At 28.6% G+C, this 23,187-nt stretch overlaps 2 protein-coding genes across 4 annotated transcripts; both read right to left on the bottom strand.

Annotated features, from left to right (window-relative positions):
- Positions 1-523: 523 nt before the first annotated feature.
- LOC122628563 (protein amnionless-like) lies at positions 524-4,157 on the bottom strand. The gene is made up of 6 exons (XM_043810971.1): positions 3,697-4,157; positions 2,988-3,292; positions 2,771-2,894; positions 2,342-2,576; positions 1,888-2,041; positions 524-922 (listed from the first exon to the last, which is right to left on the bottom strand). Exons 1-6 carry the CDS (start codon positions 3,958-3,960, stop codon positions 553-555), a joined length of 1,452 nt encoding a protein of 483 aa, XP_043666906.1. The 5' UTR covers positions 3,961-4,157; the 3' UTR covers positions 524-552.
- Positions 4,158-5,176: 1,019 nt separating this feature from the next.
- LOC122628614 (allatostatins) lies at positions 5,177-23,187 on the bottom strand. Of its 3 annotated transcripts, none has more exons than XM_043811057.1 (4): positions 23,101-23,187; positions 22,730-22,735; positions 6,386-6,648; positions 5,177-5,905 (listed from the first exon to the last, which is right to left on the bottom strand). In XM_043811057.1, the coding sequence occupies exons 3-4, from the start codon at positions 6,626-6,628 to the stop codon at positions 5,546-5,548; spliced, it is 603 nt and encodes a 200-aa protein (XP_043666992.1). In that variant the 5' UTR covers positions 6,629-6,648; positions 22,730-22,735; positions 23,101-23,187; the 3' UTR covers positions 5,177-5,545. The 3 variants fall into 3 exon arrangements, with proteins under 3 accessions (XP_043666992.1, XP_043666991.1, XP_043666990.1); XM_043811056.1 differs by having other exon boundaries at positions 22,730-22,780; positions 23,101-23,179; XM_043811055.1 differs by having other exon boundaries at positions 22,730-22,796; positions 23,101-23,159.

Raw genomic sequence — 23,187 nt, 5'->3', positions numbered from 1 at the left:
CAGTTCTATATTTATAGCTCTTGTATATTTTTTTGTTTATTTATTGTAATTATATTTTTTATTTAATCGAACACTTTTATCTAATATATCTATCATAACTTAATCATTTAATACTATTTGTAAACTTTTTTATGTATTATACCGTAACTTGATTGTTTGATTATTCTTGATTTTTTCCTTTTTAATACGAATTACACTGAGTAATATTATTTTTATTAATATCATTTGCTAATATGTTCAAAATTATTTTTAGCTTTCTTTGTCAATTGAATTTAATATCTTTTCGTTTTATAAATTGTATCTTTCTATTTGAAGACAAAATAGTTAGATATGGTTGATATGGTTACGTTCATCTTATAAATGTCATATCACTTCATTATCTCTTGTCGTTTTTATACGAAGAAATAAGTACACAATTAGATGTTGTATAATTAGAACATATAGAATCTGATTGGTCATGTTTGATGTTTTGATAATTAATTAATTTTAAATTGAAGTAGGAGGGAGAACAGAATTCGTTCGGTTTAATTGAGAAATAAGAATGATAAAAGTTTATTGTTCAATATCCATCTCGATATCGTCATCATCATCCTCCGTATTATCCTTTGCTCTCTTTTTCAGACTTGTCAGACTTAGTGGAAGATCGACGTTGATGAGTTCTTGTTCTTCTATCTTAAAGTTCTTGTCTCTTTTTGATCTATAAAGAGGATTTTCAAAGTTTCCACCACCAGAAGTGCCTTCTTCATCCAATACCTCCTCCTCCATAATGAGTTCCTCGTTCATCTCATGTTCATCTCTTCTTGTTTGAGGATTATCGATTCTCACATTACCCTCAAGGACATTCTCAAAACGTGCGAAACTAAATGGCTTATTCGATTTTTCTTTTACGGACGACCATGCTTGCGATATTTCAGACAGAACACTGTAAACAAATTCCATTTATTATTTTGAAATAAAAAAAATATCAAAATTATATCAAATGTTATAATACAGATAAGTGATAAGAAGAATTACACAATCATATTTAAGTATTATATCAAGCATCTGATAACTGTCTTTAATTAATTTAAATAATTATTAATATATAAGGAATATTAATAATTAAAATCAATCGACGATTCTTATCTTGAATTTTATTCGTCTATTATATTCAACTTGGAAAATTTGTAAAGGATTACGCGAAGTGACAATTTAACAAGGTTTATCTGGAATTGCTTGGTGCCCGTCGAAGGGAAATAAAGGTCGGAGTCTATCCCAATCGGACTAATTAAATGTTATAAACTTCGTCTCTGGTTGCTTCGTAGAAGTGTGGCAAATAGTAGAGGAGAGAAAGCTGAGGAATAGAGAAAATATAGCAATGAAGAAATTAGCTTCTCAGCAAGAGGGAAGAGATAAAGAGAAAATGAGATAGAGATAGAGATAGATTGAGAGGTAGAGAGAGAGAGAGAGAGAGAGAGAGAGAGAGAGAGAAAGAGAGAGAGAGAGAGAGAGAGAGAGAGAGAGAGAGAGAAGAGAGATAGTAAATCAGACTGAGATCTGCCGTTCTATCCGTTCGTTTCCATTTCCGGTACTTTGCCAACTAAAATACTTGACATTTCTCTCCCTCTCTCTTTCTCTGTTTCTCTTTCTACCCTTCTTTCTCTTCTCTTTTTTGCGTCTCCCTTCATTCTCTACTTCTACGGACCTTAGAGACATTGAACTCCCGCGGTCGAACACTTTATTGGATCTCTCGATTAGCAGGAAATGTTAACTAAACAAGATGTACGAAGTTTGTTCAATTAAAGTTGAACTTTCTTTAAAAACTAATTTAATTTTAACTTAAGTGCTCAATTATTAGAGTAATTATTGAATTAACATAGTTATATTTCTAGTTTCTATTATACTTACTATCTCATCGAATAATCGAAGTACCAAAAACTTGCGATTAGAAGGACAAGAATGATTATCGGTGCTCCGAAAAATGGTCCAAGCATTGTGGCCAATCGGGAATCTTTTAATGGTGCACCCGGATTTTCCGTATACAATATTTTAATATTTTCATCTATTTTCGTAATAAGAAAATGTAAATATTAAATATTAATTGTTTAATATACATAATTGTGAAATATTAATATTTCCATTTTATTTGTACGTTTTACTTCGTTTCATTTTATTTGTTTATTTTATTTTTTACTAAAAATTAAAAATTCAATACATTTAATTAATTCGTTATCGAACATTTGAGAAATTATTGAAAAATATTAATAAAGAATTCACGTTATCGAGAAAATAGAATTTTAATAAAAAGTTGTATTGATTCGAAATGAGTCATATTTATCAATATGAAATAAATCGAATTTACCATGAAGTTTTGTTTGTAGATCCTTTAGTGCTACTAAAGTATCAACACCGGTATATTCAGTCTTCTCTTTGAGAAGAACTTCTATATTATTTGTCCATGTTCGCCTAACGTACCATGCAAGTCTTGTTGCGCGTTGTTCCAGAACTTCGTCAACTAAAGAACGAATCATGGCTAACGAAGCTCCTTTTGGTATAGTTACTCGGCCACCGCAGTAAAGACAGCAATGTCCTTCGATCTACAAATTTCTATTTTGAAATATACTTGCTTGTTTCTCTTTTGATAATAGCATTTTTTCTTTGATAATAGATTTTTTCATATTTAATTTTCTATAACATCATATAATTTTAAAGTCACACATACATATATCTGTCTATTGATTTTATTTATAGTTAGAAATTTTTTATTACTTTATTGAATATATATATCTACCTTTAGTGGATATTCACAAGCTGCAAAGCCACATTTAGGCTTTTGAATAGCACATATCTCTTTGAGATAATCGTATTGTGAACCGTCTTGACAAAGACATTTTTCACAGCCATATTGACTATACCTGTACAAAAGTATAATATCTTCAAAATAATTTATTCGATAAAATGAATTCTAAAAGAAAAATCTTGGCATCTTAAAGAAAAAAAATACATACTTGACGCTAAGGAAACCACCTAAAAATTCTTTCTTCTTTTGCATCTCCTCCCAATCCCACCAGGTACTAGGATATTTGTGATTCGATAATCTAATGGATTCTACTTGGACGTCTTTAGCTGGTAGATATATATTAAACGTTTGATCTGTTCCTGGCAGAACTACATCGTCTTGACGACAAGGTATTCGTTCCATATGAGGTGCTGCTTCGGAAACACCATTCCAATTATCAGGATCAACCCAGAAAAATTTACCCTCCTTCAACCATCTCGATATCTTTGTTTTCGAATTTTTCGATTCGCTAAACTAAAATTATTTAAATAAATTGAGAATTTTGCAAATGTATAAGTTAATTCGTAATTATTTATTCAAACATTAAATATCGCGTCTAAAGATATGCATCACTCTATACTTCATCGATAATGTTGCATGCATGTTATCTATAAACTCTTTGTAGTTTCTTATTGTAGGTAACCGATTCATAATATGTGTATTTATAAGAAACCTTTTTCTAAGGGCTTAATTCTGTGGTTTTGATTTAAAGAAATAATAAATAATAATGAACTCGTTCATGTTACTCCTATCGAAATTCTCTTTTTATATGCTACATAATATACATTCAAAAAAAAAGAGACGCAAGATAGTTTCTTTAATATTATATTCAACTTAATTTTTATAGATTTCGCATTTCAAATTGAATGTTTTCTTACCTTTAGTTTACCATTTCTGAATAACACTAAGGAACCTTCTCTTGGTAAGTCAATTTTAGATAATTTTAAATCCACAGATTTAGAAAGACCGACGGCATGTCTCGTTTCAAGTGGGAAAATAACGTGACCATCGATTTTAGGTATATAATCCCAATTTTTTTCATTTTGCCACTCGAAATCTACTATCCACTGTTTTTCAATAGCAAAGATGAATTTATTCAATGAAAGAAAAAACACGATTTGTAAACATTTAATACACTTCATATTTCCTTAAATATATTTTTTCTCACGATTAATTCATTTTTAAATCATAATATAACAGTCAAGAGGTTCTCTCGTCCCACGAAGAGTTTGAAATGGTTCGAGATTCAAAGCAATTAAAGACTGAAACAATTTTTTTATATATCGAAAGTGGGCGTAGCAGATAGTCGATTATTAGCCCCTTTATGTAATCGCTTTATCACTCAGTTCAAACGAAAAAGCTTTCAATCGATGAAACGATATTTTTTAAATATTTTCATAATCAATTTTATCATTTAAACTAACAATTCAGAAACGATTTAAGATGCGATAGTCAAAAAAATATGAAGAAATAAAATATGACGGAAAGAAGATTATATAGAGAGAAGATTATAAGATTTATTATAGACATTGGAGATATAAGTTAATACAATTATACAATTATAGATATTTCTCTTTACTTCTTTTTTATTTTTTATTTTTTTGGCACTACGAATAAACAAATAAAAATTACGAAATATTTGTGATATAAAGTAAAATGATTCCTTTTTGTTATGTTTCAGATGATGCACGCAATTCATTTTTAATTGATTCTTGATCAATTCATTGAATCTTCTTTGATATTATAACTCATGTTTCATTTACATTGACGACAATTTCGTTATATTTGCATTAAGTATTTTACTATTAATTTATTTTTAAACGAACAATTGTAAACAAGAATAAGAATAAGAATATATATATATATATATATATATATATATATATATATACACACCTATATGCATATCGAATACTTTTGAAAATAAAAAAATAGGGACAATTATGAAGAGAGATTTTCTTTATATTATTCAATACGACCTGATGATTTTTTAATGATCTATTACATAAAATAATAAGGATGCGTGCATCTCTTCTTCTTTCATTCCTCAATGATCGCAAATGACAAGTATCTCTCTCTCTTTCTCTCTCTTTATTTCTTTCTATAACTATGATTTCAATAAAATAATTTGTTTTTTTCATTACACACATAGAATGGGAGTATTAGTAAATGAACGTTATCGTTGCGGGATAATAATGTTTCTTATTTAAACGAATTAATTGATACATTGCAAACAATATATGTAGATTATATTGTAGCGCATGAAATATAAAATCAAAAAGATAAAATTACTTAATAATATTTTATAAAAAATAAAATAAAAAATTATCAGTAAATAAGGTTAGACATTTATAATCGTACTTGTTCAATCATTAATATATTTCTTTTTTATAGCGATCATTCACCAATACATCTATCCTATGTATGTACATATGTATTTGAATTTGTAAAGCATAAATTCGAAGGCTAATGCGCTCGCGAAGGATAATGATAGGATCGAAAGGAAAGAAAAAAGGGAAATGGGATCGATGATGGGCAATCAATTTATTAACTTCTCTTCTTTTATAATATCTTTTCTTTTTTTTTGTTTTGCTCGATTAGGATTTTTTCTTTTTTTTTTAATTAATCAGTAATCCGAAGAGATGTGGGATCAATGATGAAAGAGAGGAGAAACAATGTTCGCGCGTAACGTCACCGAATAATACGATTAAGAGAAACTTGTTCTCTCTATTGTACAGTATCCTCTTCCTCTATCATTCTCTTGCCTAAACCAAACATGTATCTCTGTCCGGTTACATCGTTCGGTCGTTTTCCAATTGGCATTGAATCGTCAGCTGGTGATATGTCCCAATTTCTTTTTCCAAGACCGAAACTGTACAAGCGATTGCCACGTTTCTCTTGAATGTAATCCAATAGTTGATCGTCGTCGTTATCTCGTGTTAAGTATCTGTCATAAGCTTCAACAGGCAAATAATCTAGGCTCCTTCTCAATGGTTGATATTCGAATTGATTGTCGTTCCGTTTGCCGAGACCAAAGCTGTACGGTTTTATTCTCTTGCCAAGCCCGAAGGAAAATGGTCGTCCTCGCTGATGGAAAAAAAGATAATTGTTATTTTTTTCTTTCTTCTTTTTTTTGTACATCGTTCCGTTGAATTAAAAAGTTTATTGGAAAATATTGTATTGTTTGGAAAGTTCGTGCCACTTTTCTTCTGCTTGCATATATATTTCAAAATTTATCAATATATTATATGTATAATATTATATCTATTATAAGTTTATAGTTCTTTGCATATATTGTAACAAGAAAATAATAAGATTGTAATCGTACAATATTTTTTATAAATGTTCATTCTTTAAATTTATTGATTTAATTCAATTTTTAAATCGTATGGAAGATAGAAAAGAATAAGTACGAACTTTCTTATATAGAGTTAATAAAAATAATCTATTTTCATCTATTTTAATAATCTATTTTAAAAGATAAATCGCATATTGAATAATCTGCAATTCCGTTAATGATTTGATTAACAATAAATGAAATTATATTTTATGAATAATAGATGTTACCTTGCCATCGTTAGTGTCGGCCCATCGTTTTCCAAGACCGAAATTATAAACCGGCAATCTCTTATATTCGGAAACATATGTGTATGCTCTTTTTTCCGCGGGTTCATCATAGATCAGATCCGATATTGCTTGACTGAGACGTTGAGTGTGCGTAGATGAAGAAGAAGGGGGTTCTTCCATTGCCAGAACAGTTCCTTCGAGAATAGTGAATACGGAGAATATGATCACGTTCAACGTCATCATCTTTTCTTCCAAAGACAATACTGTGAACCAGAAATAGCAGACATCGACATCGATTTTCTCGTAAACAAGTATATGGAAACCTTTGAATACGATAGGCTTCTAATAATGATATCGAATCAATCATACAATAAACCTTTCTTTCGAAAATACAGTCATGAAAGAATGAGTCTTTTACGAGTAATTGAAAAGTATGTCAAATACATTCTACAATAAAAATCGTTTAAATTTTAACTCGGAATGATATGTATATATATATATATATATATATATATATATATATATATATATGAAATACATGTTTTATTACATAATTAACTATATATGAGATGAAAGTTATTTTTTCGTAATTAAAAATTAATAATTAAATGTAAAAGAATTTTTGAGTTAAGGTTAATTTCTATTTAATATCGGCATGTCATTTCTTTATTTATAATTCATATAATAAAACATAATTAAAAAATAGACTTGTGTTACTTACAAAAAGGAAAAAAATAATGGCTTAAAATCAGCATAATAAAATTGGTGCAAATCATAAAATTTTACGATGTCGATAAATAATACTTCGACGAGTACAGACTCGAAGGGACATATTCATTATCATAAAAACGAAAAAGGTATAGTTTCAAAAATGGTTTCTCATAAAAGTTTCCTAAAGAATATTTACGTTCCACCGCAATTCTCTGTTAATAGAGTACATGGTAGCAAGCTATGTAATAGTACACGTGGAAATTGTAAATAGTATTTCAAACTTCCATGAATGTTGAAAGTTTTTTCGTCATTGATGATACGAGTGTATTGCGTTGAAACTTAGATTCTCTGGTTTCTGGGATCCTTTCGTTGGATATTGCTCTTTACTTGTGAACATGTGCGGTTTATGAGATGTGCCGAATACTTTTAACGTAGATCCCAGCTTATCCCGAGAATATGGAAAATCGCATTACAAATTTCAGAAAGTTCAACTAATCTGATCGCGAAACGAAATTGAGGATCGCATTCAATGAGAACGTACGATCGGATATTTCGTTTATTCTCAATGCATTGCGAGTACTTTAATTCTTTATGTTCAATAGAGAAAAAGTGTGTGTGTGTGTGTGTGTGTGTGTGTGTGTGTGTGAGAGAGAGAGAGAGAAAAAGAAAGAAAAAAAATAAATGAGATCTTCTCTCGAGAGTTTCCTCGTTAACGAAAATCCGGTCCGGTTATTCGATTGCCTCTATTCATCTTTCCCTCTCTCCTTCTTATTCCACTCTCTTCTCTTTTTCTTTCATTCTTTTTATATTTTTTTTTCATTTTAGTCGTTTCTATCTCTTTCTCTCTCTCTCTCTTTTTCTTTCTTTCTTTTTCTCTTTCTCTTTCTCTTCTTCTTTCTCTTTTTGAAAACATTCATCTCTCATAAAGTGTTTCAGGTCAATGCACTAGAATACTTCCAGAATGTATGCCTTTCCAGCCCTCATGTATTTTTCTTTTTTTTGTACATCCTCTATTTGCTGCGAAAACATATCATCCCCTTAATTCGACGAATTCATTTTAATTACATTTATCTCAATTTCCTAAGCAATCTATTAACGCTTGTGATAGGAAGGAGGGAAGATTGAACATCTTAGAATGGATCACTAATGTGGAGTATATCGATATTCTTTGAGTACTTCAGTAAGTTAAGCTTGATGAGATATTTGTGAATTTAAGTGCTATTGTTTAATTGTATGTAAAGTATAATTTAAATAAAATTATTTTACGAGTAATGAAAGGTAAGAGAGAGAGAGAGAGAGAGAGAGAGAGAGAGAGAGAGAGAGAGAGAGAGAGAGGGAGAGAGGGAGAGAGGGAGAGAGAGAGAGAGAGAAAATAAAGTTTTTTAAATCTGTTTTTTAACTTGGCAGATTTTTGATTGATAAAAGTATAGGAATATCTATATATAAAATTTATTTTGATTAAAAATAAAATGATACAAATGAAGGAGATAGGAAACATTAGATAAATTAATAAATCGAGAATATATAATGTGTCTTTAATACGAACGAGAAATACGATTTATTTATTTCTTTTTATCACGAAATGGACTAAAAAAAGAAGCTTAATCTCATCTTCTCTGGTTATCAGGTTTATAAAACATTGAAAAGCATATTTTATAAAGGAGCACTCTTCCTCGGAATGACAATGTTTATGAAGAAAACAATGTCGCAAATAAGTCGCAAATAAATTTCGCAGATTTGCTTAATAACGTTTTTAACTACTCAAGTATATTTTTTGTATTTTTAGTTCATAATAAATTATGCAATTTGACGAATCGAATGGGATAATACATTTCTGTAAGAGTGGCACGTAATTCATTAGAATTGGAAGGCGAAATATGATGTTCATTAAATTTGCACATTCATCTTTTCTTTCTTTGAAGTTGATGATGTAAACCGACACCTACATGGATAGAAATTAGAGAGAAGTTTGAATTAATTATACGCGTTAAAAGATGTGGTTGAATTAAGAGATCATATGCAAATATATCTTGTTTTAAAGGAAAACAAATAGGATTCTAAAAATTCATGTTCGAATATTTGTTGTATAGTCGAATGTTTGCCAGTATGAGGTAAATGTTTACATCGCAAATGGATGTATTACGGCCAAATAATTTTCATCGTGAATTATTAAGAATAAAGAGTTCGTAAATGAATAAGTTGAATTTTATTTGATCCAACATAATATTTCTGGATTACAATTGCTGATAAGGAGATCACGATTTGACTTCAATAATTTTGTGCATTAATTTATTCGCGACTATGCTTTAAAAAATGTACACTCATTATTTCGTTTTTTTTTTTTTATCAATCGAACAAACGCGTTTACTACGTTTAGAATTTATTTAACTTACTGATACTAATTCCGAATTTCTCAAATCAGATATTAACTCCTCGCGAATAGATTAATTAAGCGTGAAAATTTTTTAAATTTTTCATGAATTATTTCTTAAAAGAAGTTAGTTGTACAGTAGTTAATCGCGCACTAATATAGTACGAGTCGTAATTTTATTGAGATGAAGACATAAATTTCATGAGTGATTTATATATAGGCGTCCCCATTATATTAGTGCTTTACATATTACTCGCGTCAATAGAAAACATATCTGTTATCGCAATTTTAACCAGAACGATCGGTCGTATTTGCTTTCGGTGTTATTGAACAGCTAATCGCAGTCTTCTTTACGTCGCGCGTTCTGCTCTTCCCTCAGCTTTTCGAAGCCTACCGTCTACAGTTGTTATCGATATTTTTCACGAACAAACCATTACCTTGAACATTTCAATCTTATGTTTCGCATTAATATTTCGAACTTGTTTTTGATACGAATAAAAAAAGAAAAGAAAAATAATTCGAGCTCGAATTATTATCGATTTTCTCGTTCGTAAATTCCACCCAAAAAACTCTAATTCTAATAAATTTAACATATTCTTTTAATGATCTATTGTATTAAATGGTTATTGTATTATGCTTACATAAACGAAAGAAATCCGAAGAGTTTGACATTGTTCATTGATCAAATATTGAATCCGTGAAATTACAAGGTCTATAATTGAATTTGTAGACTACTTTGCAGCATTTCGTATCAGAAGGGCAGAGGAAGCTTAAGCTTTGGTGGTTGATGAATCATCAAACCAATTGAGAGAGAGAGAGAGAGAGAGAGAGAGAGAGAGAGAGAGAGAGAGAGAGAGAGAGAGAGAGAGAGAGAGAGAGAGAGAGAGAGAGAGAGAGAGAGACAAAGATATAGAATTAGAGATGAGAAACCGCTAAGATTGGGCAATGGTTAACCCCGATTCCCCTGAGCTACTAAACCGAAATCCCCATTGGGTAGTTCCTTAAATATTTGACAGTGAATCCCAATGAATGAAGATATCCTCCTTCTGAACTTGTCCGCTTACGTGATCTCCCTGACCCACAGTAGGCTTAACCCCAAATCCAAGAAACGAATACATGGTCTACGTCTTCGACCAGATAAGAATTACTTCGTGAAAAGTCGATTCCTTTCTTTCTTTCTTTCCTTTTTTCTCTTCTATCAATTTTCTTTTTCATTCCTTCATGAAGGTAAATAAATTTTGTCCACAATAATTCTATATTTGATATACTTGATATATCTTTTCATATTAATATCTTTCTTTAATAGAAAATTAAATTTAATTCTTTTGAAATTGCTTTTTTTAAAGATATTATTACATATCCGCAGATCTAATTGATTATCAATAAAATTACGCATTATCACTAATAAACAATAGTTATTTTTAATCCTTATCATTCCAAGAATATTGAACCATTTTGAATATGAATAAATTTTATGTATTTTTTCTTGTTATAAAAGAACAGCCGTATAACTTTTGCAAGATCATTATTTATTGATAAATATATTTATAGATGTTACGTGATCATAAATATCGTAAACCAAAAAGGATGTAGTTGGTAACATTACTGAATGTATAGATGTGATAAATTGAAGTGATAAGGATTACAAATTATAACTTAATAAATTTATAAAATAAATAAAAATTTATTATGAGAAATTGTAAGTAGCAAAAAAATTTCTAGAAAGAAAAAAAAAGAAGGAAAGAAGATCCATTCGTTATGAAAACGAATGCAATTGGGAATGCATGAAAGTAGAAAATTTTGTCGTTTACGTTTGCATGTGATCAACCTCGACGTACAATAATAACGTTGCTCTCGAACTTTTATGAGACAAAATTACAAAATGATGTTTGCTGAGGAAATAAACAAGAAAAAAGTATGTATTTGTCGTCACTACGTCACTCTATCATTAAATGTAAAAATCGTCGAGTTTATCGTCAAAAATAACAAGCGAGAATGCGAAATGCGTTCTACTGTGAAAAATGGTCTTGAAATGACGTGATTATTCTTTATACTGATATATTTTAAGGACATACGAACGAAGATTTGAACTTTGCTCGTTTTCGAATGGTTCTTAACATTTTACGATTCTCAAAGGATCGCAAAATCGTTCTCTCGCAAAGTAAAAAAACCATAGAAGTAACGTTAAATGAACTCAATGGAATTTTATTCGTTTCTTTTTTTGTGTATTCTTTTATATAATAGCGTTAATGTAAATAATTAAAAATTATATTAAAAAAAAAGATCATTCGAAAATCATCATTTACATGAATGTTTTATGTAAAATTTGAAATAACTATGATTGCTATTATTTATAATATCTCTCTATAAATATTTTATTCGTAATAAGTTTTTTAACAAGCAAGCTTGTTAAAAAATATGAAGAATAAACGGAAGTTAACAAAATATTTTTAATGAAAAACAAAACAACTGTGAAAAATATTATTAAAATATATATTCAGAATATATTATTCAGAATACGTAGAGAGGTATATTTTAAGCGTTTATAAATAAATGAATATTTTTTATTGAAAAATTCGTGATTTATTTAATAGAGAAGCACGACTTAATTTGACTCGATTATTATTCGTAATCTTTGGTCTTGATATCTGAATAATCTTTCGAGCTTGTTTAAGCAGAGAAAATGGTTGAGCAAGGATAGAAAAAAGAAAAAAGGAAAGAAAATAAGAGAAAGTCTTTTGGTCTTGAAAATGGTCGAGAAAAATGAATGTTTGAAATGATTGCATCATCAAAAATGGTAATTACTACGAAAGTTGTCATCATAAGGGTGCGTTTGTGAAAATGGAGAGTAGATTCTTTTTTAGGACCGCTCAGAGTGATATCTCATCAGGTTAGGAAAACTTGAAGCATTTCATTTCAAATATATTTTCCTTCTTTACGGAAGGGAAATGAAATTTTTTCGTTCTCGCGGGAAACCCTCGATTTCCTTCACCCTCTTCTTCTTTTTTTTTCTTTTTATACTGAGAGGTAATGGTCGCCAAGAGCTATTAGATTAGATACGTAGGTAGTTTCTATCTGTTATAATAGTATTTTTCACATTTTCGAGAGACATTTAAATAAAAAATCGATAATCAATTTCGCAAGTGGTTCTTTGAAAGAAAAGGGAACTCAAAGAGAAAATGCTCGGAGGATTCAATGTTTTTTTACTTTTCACCATCAGAATTTTCAATATCAATGCTTTTACGATTCCCTTACGGTTTCATTGTAAATGATATAACCGAATGTCTATTACAACTTTTTTTCTCGTGGGATTTAAAAATTCAAAGGAAAATATTTTCATAATCTCAATCATATAATTACGATGACGTTAAATCGCTTTATAACATTACCTTATTCCTTTTTTATTTTTTTATTTTTTCTGTTATTCTTCATGTTCTGTATTCATCTTATTATCTATTTCATTAATATCAGCTTCTATTGCCGTCCATCTCTTATTCTTTTTACTCCAGTTCTTTGATCGATAGACAACATGTATATAGCTTATAAATCTTTCATATCAGATCTTTCTAACTATCTACCTTAGTCCGTTAACGTTATTTTCTTCTCTTTTTTATAGATTCTTCACTTGTAATGGAATATTTAATCTTTAACATCTTTCTAAGGAATTACATTATTTCTTTATTAAGAATTTTACATTTTTCTTTTTAAAGGATTATTGTAAAAATATGATATCATATATTATATTGTACATAATATGTTATATCAGAAAAGTTATATATTTTCAGTGCATATTTGTAATATTTAACTTTTTTCTCATAAGAATTACATTATTCCTTTATCAATTATTTTATATCTCTTTTTTTGATATTATTGTAAAGATATTATATTATACAATATATTATTTATTATTTGATAAATGTTATATATATATATACTTTTTTAGTATTTATTTGTTGACATCACCGAAAATCAACTTGTCCTCGAAATAGAGTGGATTACATTAATAATGTAAAAAGCAAATGTAAGATGAAAGTATATTTTATCTAAAAACATTTCGCAAAAAATTTTATCATGCGGTTGAATCATGTTAGATATGATGAATATATCTTACTACATGGATTCGAGAAAAGACTTCGATAGTATTCGCCGATGCCTTACAAGTATCAGTAAATCCCAGTGACCCATAATAGTCTAGTTATTACGATATAACGTTTCTACTACGTACATATGACCTTCCATAACATGCATATTTGTCACGTGTTGTTAAGTCTAAATTTTTTTCGTACTGTTTGGTGAAAATATAAAAACATGAAATATAACAATATGAAAAATATCGTAATAATACGAAAAAAATTCCGATTAAAAGAGTCATTTGTTTATTGATAGTAAACAAGCTTCTCATTTCAATTATCCTGCAAAAAAATTATATCGATAGATCATCTTCATTTTCTTTTTATTTATTAATAATAAATAAGTTTATAAAAATTTTTATTTATTAATAAAAAATACATTTTTAAAGAAATTTATAAAAAAAGTTACCACTTTCGAATTTCTTTTACTTAATTTTTATTAATATTATTGTACTACGACTTATATATCGGATATCGAATTTTATTTCATAGTTAAAGTCACGATGTGAAAATGATATTATATTTTACATGTGTGTGCGTGTAATAATAGATTCGTGTGTGTATGAGAGAGAGAGAGAGAGAGAGAGAGAGAGAGAGAGAGAGAGAGAGAGAGAGGGAGAGAGAGAGAGAGAAAGAGAGTGAGAGAAAGGGTATTAATACAATGCACAATATCTCGTTCCATTTTCTTTCACGCAATTTTCACGCTGTAACGTAATTGAAATTGTACACTGCATTTTTCATGAAATGGTATACCCATGGCATATTTATCACTTTTTCATTTTTTTTTTCTTCTTTGTCTCTCTCTTTTTCTTTTTTTCATAGGATATTATCGAGAAAACGATAAACAGAGAGCAACGATTAACCACGTAATGACGCCGACCTTTGTGTATAGTTTTCATAAATTGTTTCCTTTATATCCCTGTTACAAGTTCATGAACATCGTTATGGAATAGCAAAATCGAAAACTTCGACATTTAGAAATATTTATTAAAGATGAAAATAAGGATGTTGTATAAAAAAGCTATAAATCAAATATTATAAGATGAAAGATGCTTTTTATTCTGATTAAGTTTTTGATTTTCAAAAATTAATATTTAGAATATTTTGTATTCTATCAGGAGGGTATTTAAGAACAAAATTGAAACGATATGAAAAAAAAAATAAAAAACGAATAGGGAATAATATAGAATACAATAGTTATCGTATTTGATCGAAAGTTTAGTCCTGACTGAAATGTATGCTTTCTGAGAATGTTTTGAAAATTACAAGAATCTGTGGAAAGACAGGAATTTTGGTTGAGAATTTTATGTTTACTTAACTTTAATAACTTTAAAGGTGGTTTCAGTATTTCGCTAAGGATGCCATTAATTGGGCTAGATCGAAAAGCACTTACTACTATCGTAAATGCTTTATCGTGGTAAAGTATCTCTTTAGCACGTCGGAACTGATGTAGTTATAGACAATTGATCGATAATCTAATTCTAATCTATTCTCCTGTAAGATAAAGACAAAGTGTTCTGATCAGTCTTAATTATTTGATGTTATTATTTTCAATATATTGAACAGTTAAATTTGATATTAAACATCTATTGCAATTTTTATTCTTATTCATCGTTTGTAATTCTGTAACTATGTTCAAAAACAGTAATTCTGTAATTATTCCTTAAAGCAATTCGTAATCGTGTTATTTTTACAACTAATTTATAGTCTTTAATTATGAAAAGTTAAATAAATAAAAAATGTAATTATTTTCATATACACATAATTTTCATATACATAATAATTACATTTTAATTATTACGTTATACATTTTTGTTATTATTTTCAAAAATAAATTGTGATTCTAATTAGATTTAAAAAACTTTTTAACAACAGTTGTTAAGTCTAAATTTTTCTCCTACTATTTGGTGAAAATGTTTTATTTTCTGTTGTTTATTTTTTGTTGTTTTAACAAGTTGTTAGTAACAACTTGCAACAGTTAAAATTCGGAATATTATTTTTTAATATTTAATTCTTGTCTCTTAAAAACTTTGGAAAGATATGGGAAAAAAAAGAAAAAAAAGAAAAAAGAGTTCATAAAGAAGTCTAGAAAGGCAATGCAATCGATCGAAAACAGATAGAGAAAAAATGTGGTTTTTATCAAAATTCTTTTGTCAGAGCTGGATAATGCTTTGTGATTTCAGTCGAGAATTTTATTTCTTTGAGGATTGCCACTTGTTATTCTCACTGTTATACGTATTCTTTGCAGTTATGAAGTTCGTAGAATTTGTTGACTTTATGAAGAATCTTCGTGACGATATAAATTTTCTTCCTTCTTATTCTTTTTATTTCCGTAAGAATAGAAATAAATAAATTCGATTCTCCTTCGTCCGGCTTCTTGCTTTTTTTTTATGACTGACACAACTTTAAAAACATCAAAGAAAGAGAAAGAGAGAGAGAGAGAGAAAAAGAGTGAAAGAGAAATAAAGAATGAAGGAGAATGATTTATGTTCTTTAATGACATTTCGAGACGCTTCATAGGAGACATGGCTGTGGATGAAGAAAAGGTCCACTTTAGTTTGCAATTCCCCTCAATTTCGTTCTCTAGTCGTAAATCGATTCTTCATCATCAGTCTGCCATCCGATACCCTCTCTCGTTTAACGTTGCCTCTCGATATTCATGTGCAAATCGTATGTATATTCGGTACTACGATTTAATATCCCACTCTAATGCTACCTTTCAATACACTCAGGCTTATTCGTAAAACGTATGGTTCGTTGAGTGAATAGACCTCGTGAACAAGAAGAAAAAGAAGAAGAAGAAGAAGAAGAAGAAGAAGAAGAAGAAGAAGAAGAAGAAGAAGAAGAAGAAGAAGATCGTTTCCGTTGAAAGAATTTTCGAAGAGAGTCAATGATGAAATATTAAATCGATCAGGTTTATTCACTTCGGATAAATAATAATAATTAAACAAAACTTCTTAAAAATTAATATTTTATTTCAATGTCCAATCTATGAATAATTAATTCGTTATCTATTAATGAAAATAATTCTTTTTAATATATATTCTCGATTTGATATAGTGTTAACTCGTATTATTACGATTCAGCAAAAGAGGAAAATCATGTTCGAATATAATTCAACGTCCTAGAATGATTCTTCTATTTCTATTCGTTTCTATCTTATGCGACTTATCCTTTTTTCCGCCGATTCATTCATTTTTTACTTTCAGATCCGACCGTCTAGTTTAAGCATTTTTTTCAAACAAAAGTTTTTGAAATGAAAATTTTCAGTTTTTTTTCAATGTTCAAAACTGAGTTAAAGATTTTTTATCAGACATAGATAATATCACGAGTTTAAAACACTATGTAAATTTTCAACAGAAAAATTTCATTCGTCGAATCGATTGTAAAGATATGAAATCTGATTGTTCATTTTATTTTCATGTTTTCATTAAAACGAAATTTGAACGGGATTAGAATTAGAACTGCAATGTCAGAGATAGTACGACCAAATTGAAATTGCTACAAATTTGCTATTCCCTGATGGTTCTTCGTTTTCTTATTGGTCGAAAAACGTTTTCCTCTCTTATCTTCATCTCAATTAGACATGCTATTAAGTTAAAGAGGGAAAGAGTACTAACCAGTTCGCCTACGCACTCCTACTCACATTTCTCGTCACCCAAGCAACTACATTGACTATTTTCACCATTTCCGTATTTCTTAAATGCTTCTCGCTTCTATTCATTTTCTACTTTTCAATCTGAAATATTGCCTTCGTCGATACGTCATCATTTAAAAAAAGATCTTTAAATTGTATTTTTAAATAAAATGACGATATCAATAATTTTTCAATATGTATATATTTTACTATGAACTTTACTTTCTATTTAATTCCTTTTAAGAATATTATTAATTAACGGAGTTCGTTTATTAAATTTTTCCGGTTGCTTCTGTAAATATTAAATATGTAACTTGAAGGAATGTAACACTTCATACTTCGTTGATAATGTCATCGATAAGCATCATCTATCAACGAAAAACTTTTTTAATTCTTTTTTGCAAACAATCGCTCTTTATACATGCATGTGTTACAAAGAAATCTTTTTTATGGAACTTAACAAAATTTCTTATTGATAGATGATATTATCAAAGAATTATGAAGTGTTGTGTATATTCAGGAAAAATATAATTTAATCATTCATTAAATTTTATGAAATAATATTAAAATAATAATTCATTGTTATTAAAAATTACACAATTCAAAAAGTTTTGCTCCATACATAAAATATTTCAAGCTATTCTCTGATTGAAACCATTATTGATAACAATCCCTAACTCGGAAAATGTCGATCGGAAGATGGTCTTTGAAGATTGTCTATAGAAAGTTTCAAGAGGATGAGAAAAGATACTTCGTTGTTATCGTTGATCTTACCGAAAGAAGACAAAGGGATTATGTTGCATAGTAAGTACTTCCGTAGTCACGGAAATGAGATTAACGTCAAATCGATATTCGTTTCTCGAGAAACGGAAGCATCCCTTCTGGTGTGAAATGAAACCTCATTAATACATTCTCTTGATGCATGTATACCTCTTCACCTTGTTTTCGTCTTTCCACGTAAGTAATGAGATTTAATAATGAGATGTTCAAGAGAAACTATTGTCTCTTAAATCATTACGAGCTTTCATAAACTTCTAACTAATCACTTTGACTAGGGAAGATCTAATATTTTCATCTACTAACGTAGAACGTTAGCATTTATCTTTATGTTTATTTTTCTTTTTTGATTAACAATGTTTTCTTTTCCTCTTTTATTTAGTTTTTAAATAAAACATTCTTGGCAACTTGAACAACGACATTGATGATATTCGAACTTTTGGAAAGTCAAATTAAAAATAGATATAATTTAGATTCATTGCAATACTAAAATAAAATTTATTCACATTAAAGTAAATATTGTTTACGACTATAATATAAGAGAAATTTACAAAAGCAAAAGTAAAGACTTCTGTAATTTTGTTTTTAATTTTTGGATCGAAAGTTTCATGAGAATAAAAAAATGCAAAATAGTACGTTCAAAGATCATCTGAGTGAATAAAGAAAGAATAAATTCACATTATTTATTAATAATAATGTAATATACACATACACAAACTCTTTATTTAGTTTATTCTGTTTTGTTGATTATTTTTGACTAGTAAATTTACGAAGACCTTTCATTTGCTAATGGATTTAATTATAAAAGTATCCCTTTCGCATGAACAACCATAACTACAAGTTTTATGTGAACTCGACGTTGTTAATTGAAGTTTTCTCGTTCCAAATGAAACAGTAGTAAACGAAGTTACTACTCTTACTGTTTTCGCAAGAGAAAAAGAAAACAAATGAATAATCAAAGGCGATGATCAAAGACGTTGCTATACTAGCAAAGTTCAAACGACGAATTTGACGAATATTTTTCTCGTTGTCTTTCATTAATTGGCTTGAATAATTTAATAATTCTCAATATAACTATCACGTGTCACGTTACATGGTAATTTAAGATATTCAAAATATTTCCAATGAAATCTTATTATTTTCCATTGTAAATAGAAAAAAAAGAAAATATTTGTGTAAAAGATTATAGATAATACGTGAGAATCATCTAAAACGCAGAAAATTTATTTTCTGTTTGGTTTCGATGAAAGAAATATATACGAGTTTATACCTTATTTATTATCCGAATATGTAAAAATTGAAATAAATTGATAATTCGAACTCGTATTTAAACGAAATAGGATGGACGTACGAATTTATGAATTGATATTTCCGCTTCATTTTACATTAATTTCGCATTAATAACATTTCCGTTAATATGGTTACTCGTTGGTCATCCCATATTATCGATTAGTCAAATCTTTTGATAACAAATTTCTCGAACGTAATTTCCTAGAACGTAATCGAATTTGATTCTCGTGTCACGAATGAAGAAATATTATTACGTACATAAAGACCGTTCATGCATATTAAGCTTAACAAATTTTCATAATACTATTTCTCTTTCGAAAGTAGAATCGTTAACTCTAAATCTTTCTCGTTGTTTAATTACAAGCAACGTGAAACGCAATCGAAGTAGGAAGTTGCAATGTGAATTGCGTTTCAAGAAATTTCATTTCAAAACGGAAAACAATTGAAAGCATCGTTTCAGGAATACCTTCCTAATGGCTTGACATTAGACGCATGCACGCATTAATTTACCTACAGCTGCGTTGAGGAGCTTAAGCAATGCAAATGGTAAAGATATGTTTCATTTCCATCTGCGAGAATGTGTCGGAACTAATGTATTTCATAATATTTTTGGCTTTCATTTTGAAGGACTTCGCAATTACAATCTAATTTCTAATTCTAATCGTCGTTTCTCCTTACTTTTTCTCTCTTTTTTTTTTCTTTTTTGAATTATTTTTAGAGAGGAAAAAAGAGAGAGTCAAATGGAAAAAAAGAACGTTTGAAAAGATCATTAAGTTTCAAACAAGCTTTGTAATAACTGGCCTGTTTAATAATCCTCTACGTATGTCTTTTTTTTTCTTTTTTTGTTTTTCATTTTTTTTTTCTTTACTTCTTTTTCTAGAACGCATATCTCTTTCTCTTTTGGATAGAACTGGTCGACGATGAGATAGGCCGCAGCAATAATATGCGTCAAGAGCGATTATCAAGCTACCACTTACAAAGCTATTCCTTTATGAGCTTTTATCTTGCGACTTCATAACTTTCTTAACAAGGAGTGTCGTTTAAATGGAAATGTTGTCATGGAGGATACAAAGAAGTAACGTAGGATGTTTAGGGGATACCAACTAGATCGTGAAAAATTTTTAAAAACCCTTATTTTTCATTTTCATCCTTCCCTTTGTAATTCAAGTTTTTTCTTTTTATGTCTAACAAAAAATTATGTAATATTAAACTTGCATAGTTATACTATACTAATTTTAAGTATAACTTATACTTTTATAGAAACATTAACTTTCGGATATGAATTAATAATTCTCTGGTAAGCGGGCAAAAGAGTATAAGTCAAAATTATTAATTTTTTAGAGAAACACTTATAATATTTAAAGTACATTGTAAAATTAGATGTATTGAAAATTGATAACATATGTTTTGTTTCACTAAATTTAGAAAATATCGTACTTGATTTAAAAATTTCTTTTTTAAATTTTAAGAAATATTTCTTTTATTGAAAATGATTACTTATATTATTTCGAACAGAATTGTTAAATTTTTAATGAAATTTATTTGTACTATTAAAAACATAAACGAAATAGTATATAATAAAGTAGTATATATTAGAATATTTATTCTGTTTTAATCAAAATTTTACTTCTATTTTTTTATATATCCACCAGGATATATTTTATATCGAAAACATGAAATAAGACAAAATATAGAAATATGAATATGTGACTATAAAATTAGGTGGCGTTATAAAGGATTAATGTTAAACTGATAAATCATTTTTGATCTTAGTTGAAATTTCATTTTTTGTTTCATCGAAGGAATATATGTGAAAAATTATGGTTATATTATAATGAAAATAAATCTACATGAATTTTTTCAAAAATTCAAGAAATAATAAAATTAAAAGTTCAGCGAAAAGGAAATAAATTTAATGATCCCATTCATTCTTCTATTAATAATCGTACTTCTAATATTCATTATTCTACGTAGAACGAAACATGAAGCGCGAGGAGTTGAAACGTGATACCGAAAGTAGGAGTTTTCAATATCTCGTATATCGATCCGTGTAACAGGATGAAAAAAGAATCGTTTATTTTCTGACCCACGTGTTTAAATAATAAAAGCAAAAAAGGAAGAATATACTTTCTACTAGTAAAATTTGATAGTTCGATCGATGATATTTTATTATTTTTAGATTAGTGAATTTTCGAGCAGAAGAAATTAAAACATGATTGAAGGTTATTTCAAATTTTGTATGTTCAAAAATTATAGAAATTAAAAGAAATATAATTTATAGTGTAGATATAAAATTTCTTAATTAATATCTTATTTCCCTTAGAAAAATTGATTGTCGAAATTACAAGATATTATAACATAGTCATGGATTGCTTTTATATTTTGAAAAATCGTAAAAGTTTAAAGAAAGAATAATATAACGTTTATGAGTAAAATTTTATAATAATTTTCTTCGAAAAATTTATTGCCGATTAAAAAATATTGAAAAGTTATCGAAGTTTGAAGTTATTCGCATTATAGAAAACGTATATTTATTAGAAAAGTGCTCGCTTAACAAATAGCTATAAACTTAAGTACACTTAACTCAAATGGCTAAATCGCCGAGGGTGTTATAAAATAATAGTAAATGTAGACAAAAGACGATCATTTCTTTAATGAATTTGACAAAGTACTTTTCTTGTAAGGCAACGAGAAGCGTACGTTTTTACTCGAGCATAGTCATAAAGTGCTCACCTGTTGCTGCCGCGTTTCTGGAAAAGCGTTCGTAATTCAAAAGATATACCTCAATAAAATTATGTTTGAATCTAGACACGATTTTAAGTGAACTATGTAATTAAATTCATAACGTTGAACTACGAATGTCCATCATTAAACATTTTTATTACATTTTCAATTAAATTTCATAAATTTCGTTATGTTAAGATTTTAAGTTTTATTTAATATTTTTCAATTTCTAAATACTATTTACTATACTATTGTTTATATGTATTTACGGATGAATTATTTTTTTTATCACCATCCATATTGTATTAAATAATTCAGATATTATTTTTCTTTGACATTAAAATTTCTTATCCAGACCGATCAGTTTTGCTCAAAAAAATTGAATCAGTAATATTTACAATCTCGGGTATACATAATTAATAGTGTATACTAATTCTAAAAAAAAGCGACATCGTCATCAAAATTTATTAAGAAAAGCTTTTTTATTTTTGTTAATAGTTTCAGTGAAATTTTCGAACTTTTTCCATCGAAAAAAAGGATAGACTTAAGCACTACCTTAGTCATCGAGAACAAAAGAACTCTTTTATCTATCGTTTAAGAGTTCAGAATAAAAGAAAAATAGATTCATAGGTACAGACAGAAAGAAAGAAAGAAAAAGAGAGGAACAAGAAAAGATAAACAGAGAAACTATTGGATCTGCTCACCTGTTGCTGGAAGAAAATTCGTCGCTGGAAATTGGGCAGGTGCAACTTTTGCTAATAGTACCACCACCAACGAAATAAAAATAGAATAAGATATATAAATAGATAAATAGATAGAATGAAGATAGAGTTATGTAAGATAGAGTACTGTTAAAGAGAAGAAGGAAAACACCCGATAATTCTTCGAACTTGTCCGAAGTTACTACTTGTTGAATTAAAAATAAGAAGAAGAATAAAAGGAAAAAAGAAAAATTCAAAGAGAAAGATAGAGATAGCGAAGAAACCGAGAACAAAAGATGTGAAAAGATGACTTTTCACGACACGTAAAAGCAAAACGATTGATGTCCTTTGAATCTGGATTTTCTCGTTCGTACCTCCAAAAAGATTCCTCTAGGTTGATACGAGCACACCGCGAGCGTACTGTCTCAACGCGGGAATGACGACGGTGGCGTCCCGACGCC

Source organism: Vespula pensylvanica, chromosome 4 (genome assembly GCF_014466175.1).
Source record: "Vespula pensylvanica isolate Volc-1 chromosome 4, ASM1446617v1, whole genome shotgun sequence".
Classification (NCBI taxonomy): domain Eukaryota; kingdom Metazoa; phylum Arthropoda; class Insecta; order Hymenoptera; family Vespidae; genus Vespula; species Vespula pensylvanica.
Note: the sequence above shows the minus strand (reverse complement) of the source record. Positions and strands in the feature narration are given on the sequence as shown.

Excerpts from the sequence above, each read along its gene's own strand:
- LOC122628563 (XM_043810971.1), bottom strand. The coding sequence starts at position 3,960 with ATGAAGTGTATTAAATGTTTACAAATCGTGTTTTTTCTTTCATTGAAT. Across the intron at positions 2,577-2,770 it reads CTTGTGAATATCCACTAAAG|ATCGAAGGACATTGCTGTCT; the intron begins GTAGATATATAT and ends AGAAATTTGTAG. Across the intron at positions 2,042-2,341 it reads TCTACAAACAAAACTTCATG|ATGAAAATATTAAAATATTG; the intron begins GTAAATTCGATT and ends TTACGAAAATAG.
- LOC122628614 (XM_043811057.1), bottom strand. The coding sequence starts at position 6,628 with ATGATGACGTTGAACGTGATCATATTCTCCGTATTCACTATTCTCGAA. Across the intron at positions 5,906-6,385 it reads CCGACACTAACGATGGCAAG|CGAGGACGACCATTTTCCTT; the intron begins GTAACATCTATT and ends TTTTTCCATCAG.